Source organism: Triticum aestivum, chromosome 7A (genome assembly GCF_018294505.1).
Source record: "Triticum aestivum cultivar Chinese Spring chromosome 7A, IWGSC CS RefSeq v2.1, whole genome shotgun sequence".
NCBI lineage: Eukaryota > Viridiplantae > Streptophyta > Magnoliopsida > Poales > Poaceae > Triticum > Triticum aestivum.
The window spans coordinates 196,505,292-196,515,565 of NC_057812.1; the positions used below are offsets into that span (position 1 = coordinate 196,505,292).

At 43.8% G+C, this 10,274-nt stretch overlaps 2 protein-coding genes across 7 annotated transcripts; one reads left to right on the plus strand and one right to left on the minus strand.

The window, feature by feature from the left end:
• The first annotated feature begins 654 nt into the window (after positions 1–654).
• On the plus strand, positions 655–3,162 carry LOC123150457 (uncharacterized). Its single transcript, XM_044570308.1, has 5 exons — positions 655–989; positions 1,069–1,217; positions 1,334–1,495; positions 1,878–1,993; positions 2,743–3,162. The coding sequence occupies exons 1-5, from the start codon at positions 827–829 to the stop codon at positions 2,759–2,761; spliced, it is 609 nt and encodes a 202-aa protein (XP_044426243.1). The 5' UTR covers positions 655–826; the 3' UTR covers positions 2,762–3,162.
• Positions 3,163–3,454: 292 nt separating this feature from the next.
• Positions 3,455–10,026, minus strand: LOC123150456 (formin-binding protein 4). Of its 6 annotated transcripts, none has more exons than XM_044570305.1 (10): positions 9,734–10,026; positions 8,338–8,418; positions 7,737–7,858; positions 6,781–7,397; positions 5,487–6,679; positions 5,325–5,404; positions 4,774–4,869; positions 4,612–4,685; positions 4,090–4,225; positions 3,455–3,920 (listed from the first exon to the last, which is right to left on the minus strand). In XM_044570305.1, the coding sequence occupies exons 1-10, from the start codon at positions 9,819–9,821 to the stop codon at positions 3,837–3,839; spliced, it is 2,571 nt and encodes an 856-aa protein (XP_044426240.1). In that variant the 5' UTR covers positions 9,822–10,026; the 3' UTR covers positions 3,455–3,836. The 6 variants fall into 6 exon arrangements, 3 of the variants coding, with proteins under 3 accessions (XP_044426240.1, XP_044426242.1, XP_044426241.1); XM_044570307.1 differs by having other exon boundaries at positions 8,068–8,418; positions 9,734–9,972; XM_044570306.1 differs by having other exon boundaries at positions 8,064–8,418; positions 9,734–9,972.
• Positions 10,027–10,274: the final 248 nt, after the last annotated feature.

Here is a 10,274-nt window from a genome sequence, read left to right on the forward strand (position 1 = left end):
TCCTCCTCTATAACGTTGTCCTCCACCTCCATGGCAGTCGTGGCCATGAAGAGGGCTTCGAAGGCAGTCGTCCCCTATTAGTTCCATAGCTCCACCTCAGTTGGAACCCGACGGAGCCATGACAATTACCTAAGGCTAAGTGGATTGCGAGGCGGCATAGTGGCGGTGGACGGAAGGAGCTGGAGATGTGACGAGTGTCTCTAGATGCCTCGCGGCAAGCGTTTTATATACGATAATGGTGTGCGGCAGGGGAAGGCGTGGGCAGCGAAAATTCTCTCTGAGAAACTACTCCGGCGACATGAAAAATGGATGGCAATGGGTCGAGAAGGGGTATTAATGGGTGCGTTTCTCAGTTGAAAACGCGTATGCGGGAGTATACTCCATTGGCAGGAAAGAGGAAGGATTTGAAAGTACACTCCCGCCACGTCGGTTGAGTTTAGAGTTATAACAGCCTCTCTTTTTAAAAAATGAACAGCACCTTAACCTTCAAATATGAGCTCTGTTTGTTGTTGTTGTTGTTGTTGTTGTTGTTGTTGTTGTTTTTTTGAGACAGGGGCGACTAAAGATTCTTAAAGTTGTTGTAAGCCCATCTGAGGTAAAATCACATGGGCTGCTAAAGGGTCCGTGTGTGTGCGCTCACTCACCTTCTTCCTTCCTGTCTCCAAAAACAAAAACAAAAAAACCTTCTTCCTTCTAACGGCCCATCCCGTACCTCTTCCCCTCTCCCACCTATCTCGGCCCAGCCGCCGTAAACCCAACCGAGGATCCCACCGCACCTCGCCGTCGGCGGCTCACCGGAGACACGAGTGCCCCGCTACTGCCACCCATGGCGTCCCGCCGCGTCCTCCACCTCCTAACGGCATCTCGAGGCATCTCCTCAACCCCACATCTCGCCTCCCTCGGGTGGATCAACAAGATCAAGGACACCTTCACCGGCAAGAAGGCCGCCGACTCACCCTTCCCCCCGTCTGAATCCTTCAATCTCAACAGTAAGTAGTCGTCCGAGATGTCCGGTTCCTCCTCTCTTGGTACAGTGGGTGGTCTGATTCGGGCCCTCCGGATTTGCAGTGTTCGCGGATTCGATGGAGATGGCGAGGAAGGTGGGAACTTTCAAGAACTTCGTGTCAGGGAGATGCAGCGAGGCCACCGTCGTAGCCGCCTGCGAGAAGCACGCCGCCGTTCTCCGCTACCTCGCCACCATCGACCCAATCGGCGAGGTATATACAATGATCATAGAGCGGATGTCATTTCTTATGGTACATACAGCATGCTTTGCTAGTGCGGCGTGGCGGGTTGGTTCATTGTGTTGTGTGTGCTGCTCTTTGTTCTGCAGAAGCTCAAAACCAGTGACAAAATTAGTGCCACCAAGCATTGCAACTGCACAATTGCTGATGTGGAGCACATACTGGCCAAGTACACATGGGCTAAAGATGCCCAAAAGAAGATTGAAAAACTCAAAGAAGAAGGAAAGCCAGTGCCAAAGACATTTACTGAGGTAACTCCGGTCTAACAGTTGTAACTGTCGGATAGGGATGCTAATCCTTTTGTTTTGCTGGTCATTGAAGAGTGGATGAATTACATGTGACGGTATAAAAATAACGAAACATGGGGGTGTGGGGTGGGTAGGACAGGGGAGAGAGTATTAAGAATTAATAATATGCTAACCATTTTTTTAGAGAATATCAATGTAAGAGGATCAGCTAAAGATAAGTAGCCCAGTTTAGCCATCATAATGTGAATGATTAGGTCAATACAGGATATGGTGATTTCTTTCCTCATTTTTGAAGCAACAGTTGTCTTTTCAGATTTGAAGCAACAGTTATGTGCTGATGTTTGATATGCCTAATGTTTAATGCTGGATTGTATCACCTTTCTAGGTGCAAAATCTAATGGGTAATACAGCCTTTGACCTTGGAAGAGCTAATCTGGAAAAGAGTGGTCAGATAAGTAGGAATGCTCTCTGCCCATGCGGTTCTAAGAAACGATATAAAAAGTATGATTCTTCCATGCCTGATACTGTTTTATTAATGATGTTCTGTTGCCGAGTTTGTTGGTGTCGTGTTTCCTTCGAAAATCAGATTGCTGCAAATTACATGTGCACTTACATCTTTTCTTTTAGATGGACAACCTACAGAGAATGTAGTTGTAGAAAATCTGTAAGCGCACGGTTACTACTATCTTAGCAAAAGGTAGATAGAGATTTTTCAGTATGTACAGGATTTTGTTACTTGGCAGGGCTCCTGTCCTTTGTTCACTGAAAATTGGAGCGAGCAAGTTTGGCCCATTTGGTAACTTCTTTAGTTTGTATCTATCCTCCACGAGTGAAAAGGTGAGATGCTAGGCAGCTGATACCTAGCACGTCATTCTTGTGCATTAAATACTAAAATGGTGTTTCACTTGCTTGAACGTATAAGTAGAACTCCAAATCCTGATTGCTCCATTGCCACACATTGCCATACTCCACTTAGGTTAACCTAACCTTTTTTTTTGTGATAGATGTTTGGTTCCTAACATAATCCACATCTCACACATATGCTTTTACCAAGACTTGTAGTGTGTGGCGACCAATTTATTCGCCAGAACTTAGGTGTAGATAGATCCAGCCTTCCTTCTTCTCTTCTCCTCTTTGTAGATAGATCCAGCCTTCCTATTTCTTGTGCGAGTTCATATTCTTACCAAAATAATGTGCTGTTATGTTTCTTGTCTTGTGATAACACTCTTTTTGCTTCATGAAATATGTAGGTGTTGTGGGGCTTCTTGAGGTGAAAACCCATGCTTTCCTTTTGGTTGCTAGCGCTGACTGGGGCAGAGTTCTGCTCTGCTGTGATCAAGAAAAGCACGTCGGGATTCTCAACCTAGACAGCGAGACTGCCTCAGTGGCTGAAAGAGCCAAACTTAGTTGTTGCAAACCTGGCTGCGAAACTTGTAAAGCGCCATAAGCGGCTCTGTACTGTGGGATAAACATTTTCCTAAACCCTGTGATGTCTTGCCTTAGTTAATTTGATTTGCTTATGCAGACAGTTCAAAGCATCCGCGGGCATGGAAGCCTGATGTTTCAGCCTTCCTATTGGTCAGTTTATTGAAGTTCTATGTACATTGAGGAGCTGATATTCTGGCATCTGAATAAAATTACAGGAGATTTTGCGCATCCTGGCAGTGTTACACTCTCCCTTTGGGAAACACTAGCTTCTGTTCTACTTTCTTTTGTGATTGCATATTTGGATGACACCATTGCTTTATGGGTGGTACTGGAGAGTGCATCATGTCATGTGCACCTGACCCCCACGTCAATTGCCTTGGGTTAATAACAGATAACTTAGATCACATGATGTAAACAAAATCCAGCAAATGGCGTATGAGGGCATTTTTAAGTTTTGAATATTGTAAGTATGAAAATAAAACTTTAAAATCATCTTCTTTCAAATTATGAAAATAATTGGAGAAGTCTCTAGTATTTAGCACAACCTAAAATTGAATATAGTTGACATTGTTTTGAAAGCAAACGATGTCAGATCCAGGTGAAGACTCCCACCACTTAACAAGGCACATTTTTCCTTGGTCAGCAACTAACTAGTAGATTTTGCTTCAGTAATTCGATCTCAAGTTGCCACTCTTACAAGGGTGCCTCTATACCAAAACGAACTCTCCTCCCCACTACGATCTCCCAGTGGAAAATAGAAGAAACAATACAGCCTCAAAACCAAGGTAACATCAGAAACCGGTTGCTTCTCAGGGCGTGACTGTCATATCCGTTCCATTCAAGACAGGCAACGTATATATCGAGGTACAGGGATATCTACAGAGCAAAACTAGACCATCTTCAACTAATCCAATCTTTATTTGCTAGGCCGATCCCAAGTCGTCTCGGAAGTGAGGTTGTTCCCATAGTACACTTGCTTCGTAGACTCGTCTATGTATGCCTGCGAGCAAAGAACATGTTGCGTTAAAAAAAATCATAGCTATACTTTGAATTAGATTGTCAGCAAGAAACATGTATTTATTGGAAACTGAGATGCAGCATTCAGTCTGGATGTTTTAGCTAGTATAGCAAAAAAAAATCAAGTGTATGGAACCAGGTAAAATACTAACCTGCCACCCAGAAGGAAAACCCTTGGAGAGCTCTGAGAGATCAGGCTCCCCTTTGTGTTGTTCGGCAGCTGCACGAATAGGTTCAGTCTTTGCTTCCTTCTTTGCTTCAGCTCTTTTGCGTTTTACACGGTCACGCCTACAAAAATGATGAAGATTAGCAAGTTGAGCTAGAGTTACAAACAAGAACCCCAGTAAATCTAACAAAAGATTAAATGTAGGTACATAACATTTGTAATCCTAGAAATGACATGGTCCACCACAATCAATGCTGTAGAGAAGTCTATAAGCAAGTTATACAATCCATATTATTTTTAAGTTAAGACTCAGAAATGATAAATTTGAGAAAGAGGAAAATATGCCAGAGGCCAGTACTCCCTCCGATCCATATTAATTGTCGCTGATTTAGTACAACTTTGTACTAAACCAGCAACAATTAATATGGATCAGATGGAGTAATACCTTGTTGTAAATACGAAGTATCAAGTTATTCAAGTCAAACGGCATATGGTGAAGGAACAATACCAGTCACCACCAAGGGGAACAAAATTAGCATTTTCCTTGGCTTCTCCACTAGCTATTTGTTGCTTACGCCACCCCTGAAATTAACGAAACTGATCAAATCCAAAAGACTTCAGAAGCATTTGTCATGGCGTATATGTTCTCAAGAGAGATGAAAAGAGTTACATCTATTTCCTTCCGGCGTTTCCTTTCTAGGTACTCCAAAGCATCTTCAGGCTCCTCTTCCTCTTCATCACGAAGCTCCTCCTTTGCAGCTTTCCACTGTAATAGTGAAATAAAAAAAAAGGTTGCTTTAGCAAAGGTAGATTAATAAGGAAACAATCATTATACATCAACACTCACCTTGTCTTAAGCCTTACCAATTACCATGTAAACAGATTGCTCTGCCTTTAAAATAAGAAATGATAAACATGAGACAAAATAGTCAGGAAACACTGTCACACTCCCACTTGCATGAGTTGTTTTTTTCTGGACGACCTATATTGTGCACAACAAAATAAACTGGCCAAGAACAGTGTGCTCTCTTGTTAATGACATAACCAAGAGTATGTCTCAACGACTAAGTACACACAATTAGCAGTAATGCAAATCATGCAGAGTGTTAAATTTCTTCATTAATGTCAAGACACCACACTTGGGGGCAGTGGATTGGTAGGGTAGGAGAGAGCATAAATGGTCACTATTTTAACAGCAGCTTTGGGAGGTCGGAGAGATACCTTATCCACCAGACTTGAGACCTTCTTATTAGATCTCAGTGATGATGCAACAGCAACAGGTCGCTTCTTAGTACGAGGAACTGCAAATCAGTGCAAATGTCAAAACTAAAACAACTATAAGCTAGTAAGATGAAGTGTCCTTGCAAAGAATAATAAAACTACCTTTAGTCTGATTAGTGGAGCTAGTAGAAGCTTGAGTAGAACTTCCATGTACTGTTGGTCCTGAAGATACTGCTCCTACTGATTGGCTCAAAGACGCAACTGTGGGCTCCTTGGATATCACTTTATCAGACTCCACAGTATTCACATTACTATTTGCAACAAGGGAGGCCAAGCTTGTTTTGTTATCTAATTCACCACTAGAAATGGCAGAGGTTGATGAAGCATAGTATCCAGAAGATTCAGCCGCTACTTCAGTGGCAGCCATAGTGACGGAAGGATAGCTATAATAAGAACCTGGTACTGGGGGGATGGATGTGGTCTCAACAGGAATAGATACGCCACTTGCAGACAATGGTGCATAGTAAGAATGCTGCTGTGATTGAAGAATATGAGAATCGCTTGCTTGCATATAGTAGTTGGCATTGGTGCCATCTGTACCAGCAGCAGGATAGTACTCCATTCCTGGAAGCGTATAACCCAAGTTTGCTTGATCTCCATATGGCTGAGGAAGTGTATCAGCATTAACAAATGACACAGCGGGCTCTTCAGGCTCAGGAGGAGGTGGAGGAGCTGGTTCATTCTCAGGTGGTGGAGGTGGAATCCATTCCTCTTCTGGTGGTGGTGGTGGAGGAATGTCATTATCCTGTGGGGGAGGAGCAGAATCCTCCAATGATGACAAAGCTGGTGATCGCACTTGCTCTGATGAAGGATGCTCCTTATTTGCCATAGAAGTGGAACCGCCCTGCTCTTCAACACCTTCTTCATCGACCTCCATTTCCACGTCCATATCTTCATCACTATCTGATTCAACTCTTAAAATAGCTGCTGCCACACCTTGTGAGTTCTGAACAGATGATGTTGTACATGGTTCCTCAACCTTAATATTTTCATCGCCAGTACCTATTCCCAGAGTGCTAACATCAACCTTCAAATGCTCACCCTCAGAGGGTGCCATAACTTCAGCTTCATTAGGTGCTTTGTGTCCTGCATCCACTGTCTCCCGATATCCATGTTTGGTGGTGTAGCTAGCTTCAAACTTGGAAACTGAAAGTTCTAGTTGCTTAAGGTGCACCTCAGCATGCAACCACAACGGAAGTAAAGAAGATCCATACGAGGAGAGGGCATTACAGTCTGCTATTCGTATCTCAATTTCTCTTTTTATCAACTCAAGACTGTCAATGGCAACATGTGGCCTGCATGATGACATGGAAAAATTAGTTACGCAGTTCTGTGTAGAGGAATGGTTGAAAAGGGTAAACTGAAATGGCAAAAGGATGATAAAAATAACAAGCACCTTTCCAGCAGCTTCAGTCTTTGCAGTAAATCCTCACCATATTTTGCAAGCTGCAAGGGGTCAATGTCCACTGTCTCATGACTAGCAACGGCTCCAGTGTAAGCATAAGGATCATGAGTATAAGTTCCCATAGCAGTATAGGTTGCTGTGCCATTTCCAACAGACACGTCACTAGGATATGCTTCGACATTACTGTGGGGAAGGACATGTGCTTGAGCTTCGACAGAGTACCCCATATGAGTAGGCACAGATGCAGAAGTGACTCCATCGGCAGCAACTACTGAAGCTAATCCATTAGGAATCTCCCAAGAAGTTTCTCCTGTAACTGTGTTCCAGTAGTAGCACTGATTACTCTGTTCATGCATTATAGCCTTCCAATTCCCACCAATGTCACCAACAATTTGCATGCCAGATGAATCTGGGACAGCTTCCATTGCTGTCACACACTCATTTTCCAGAGTTGGATCAGGGGCAACAGTAAATTCCTGAGCAACGGTTTCTGTGATAATTTTGACATCATCAGCTTGAGATACCTCCTGCTGAACACTAACAGAAGCAGGCAGTTCACTATCTGCATCGCCGTTATCCCCAGTTATATCACCCTGATCATGAATAACCTGAAACAAGCGAACAAATTTCATCGCAAGACGACCTGAGCTCAAACTTCTTATCTGAATAATCTTCTCTCTAAGAAAAGATACTATACTTGAAAGAGAATCATACGGGTGCTTAATCCTTCCAATCTACAGAATACAAATCATGAACTATTTGGAGGCTTCAGCTAATATATCAAAATGGGTTCAGCATATTTGGGGCTTACAATACAATATACAAGAATCTTCAGATTAAATGGTTAGCACAACAAAGTTCAACCTGTTTGGTCTTGCATAAGAAAGTTCAACCTCAACCTGTTTGGTCTTATAGGGTACAAGAGAATAAATAGGAGATTCAATTACCTCAGCACTTGCATCTGTTGGGCTCCCCTTAGTTTCACCAATGGGTTGATCTGTTGCTACTTCATCCTCTTCTTCATCATCACTATATTGCCCAAGCAACGCTAGAGGATTTTCCTTCTTATCTGAAAAAATAAATTCATCATTAAAAACGCAAAAGCTTTCATGTGACACAATCTACATTGCAGTATTTTCTGAAGTATACGTGAGGATCGACTCAGGTATAAAAGTAGAACAAGTTCGTTAAAATTACTTTAAAATGCACCATGGCGGCCCAGCAATAATTAAAAAACCAGGTTAGGAGCTACAATATAAAGAAAAGAGACATACGAACCGAGGAGGCAACAATCATCCTGAAATCCCCACGCTCAGATGCTGCCAAAAGAGAAATTACCGGAAGGAACACACCCAGTTTTGACAGTGGCAGCCTGATCTGAAGAATTTACTTAATGTTCCTTGCAGGCCGGGAACCCTACATGTGCCTCAAACCAGAAATTTGGAGCATACACATGCTTGAAGAAAATTCCAAATTTCCACCAAATTTACATTCCATAGGCATGTGCCGTCTTTACATATCCCTTGGAAGGAAATTGATTGAACCCACCTGACGAAGATGGTGAAGTGGGAACACCAGTTTGCTGCCCACGGTTTTCCTCTCCTACTCCCTCTTTCATAGATGCCTCCCCTGCAATGCACGTTTGAAGTATCAGCAGCCAGCTTGTTCAAGGTCTATTGGATATTTGGAGTCGCATTTTATGCTCGGTAGTTATACTACTGTAATCATATGTTGCTACTCATAATCTTGGGCATTCAAAAGTGCAACAAATAGCTGAGCATTAAATCTCTACAATTATAAGGAGTGGGTTCCAAAAGAATTGTTAACCATCCTTCCTTGATTCCATTTTTTTTACCAGAACTGGCAATATCGCATGAGGTGATGTCATACATCACCTCTGTTGATTCAGTTGGGGCAATGTAGAGCAAATGCAGAACCCAGTAACCATCAGGTCTCTCCATAACCAAACCCATGTTTTGGGCTAAGCAGCAGCATTTATCTAACGAGGGATGTGACATAGCTGTACATGCACAAATTCACAAATTTCATTACCAAATTTTATTTGTTTCCTCAGGTTAAATTTTTTAAGTTTTTATCTCTGCTCATTGAAATGGAAATTGTGTGCTCCTTTTCAGTTATTGTTCATACAAAAAAACATTGAACTGCTAGCTTCAAACTCCAAAAATGCACATTGATCTTTAGTAGTAGTTTTGGTGGATCTTGCCCCAGTAATCTAATAATATAACCTTGACCACTTAAATTCCTAAGAGTAGAAACATCTTGGATTATGGTCTGATACAAGTGCAGCATATGGTGCTGATTTAGGAACTGCACTGGGCATGTTTCTTCCCCGACTCAGGGAGCGTTCGGCATCCCTCCGCTCTGCAACTCCAGTTCGGAGCAGAGCGGCGTGCAGTTACGATTTAGGGAGCGGTTAGAACCACGCTCCGCGCGCTCCGCTCCCGGGAGGGTTGCCGAACAGGGCCTCAGACAATTCCCTATATCCTTGAATCAGTAACTTGTTTAACACACGGTGAAATAATGCAGCTGAAAGTGACAATGAAATTCTATATAGTGCACACAAATTTAAGGTCAGCCTAGGCCAGCAAGCCACTTCTCCTTTTGTTTTAGGTTTTAGCCTCATAGCTCCTTCTTGATGTGTCAATTACCACGTCCAGATTCTACTGGTAGAGCTGGTGATTCAAGGTGCATCCACTTAATCAGGATGGACAGATTCAGGCAGCCAAACAATCACGAACCATGCAACAAAATAACCTTCGAGTGTTCAGAAATATAAACTAACCGAGTTCCATTCAAGCCTGCCCCGATTGCAAGCTAGATAATCGACGCGATGAAACCAGCAACTAGACGCACATCAGTCGCGGGTTGACCATGCACAGACCACGGAGGAAAACCGAACCCGGGGCAGGGGCGGAGAACTCACCGGGGGAAGGATCGAGGAAGAGGTCGAGCTTGACCCTGCGGCCCGAGGCCGCCTTGGCCGCCAGGCGGCGCTCCTTCCGCCTCCCCATCGCCGCTGCCCCGAGCAGTCGGGCGCGCGCCGGGGTGGAGATGGACGTCTGTTTCTAGGGTTAGGGTATGGAGGGTGACGTCGGGGTGTTTTTACGGCGAAAAGGGAAGAAGCTGTGCGAATCAGGAGGAGAGGCGAAGTGGAAGGCGCTTCGGTGGAGCTGTGCTCTGCACGTGCTCCGTGCTCGCGTTTTGCTTCGGCGGAGAAGCGCGGTTGGGTGGGCACGGTTGTCTCGGTCTAATCGTTTTCGGGGTAAATTCGGGGTCGGGAAATTCGATTTGGAAATCAAATTGGGCGTTCGAGTCACAGCAATTCCCACAAACTTTTTTTTTTAGCATCAGTACAGACACAAGCGCTCATATACACGCGCATACACTCACCCCTATGAACGCACATACGCACACCCTACCCCTATGAACACCCCCGAGAGACTGAGCCGGCATATCATCTTGAA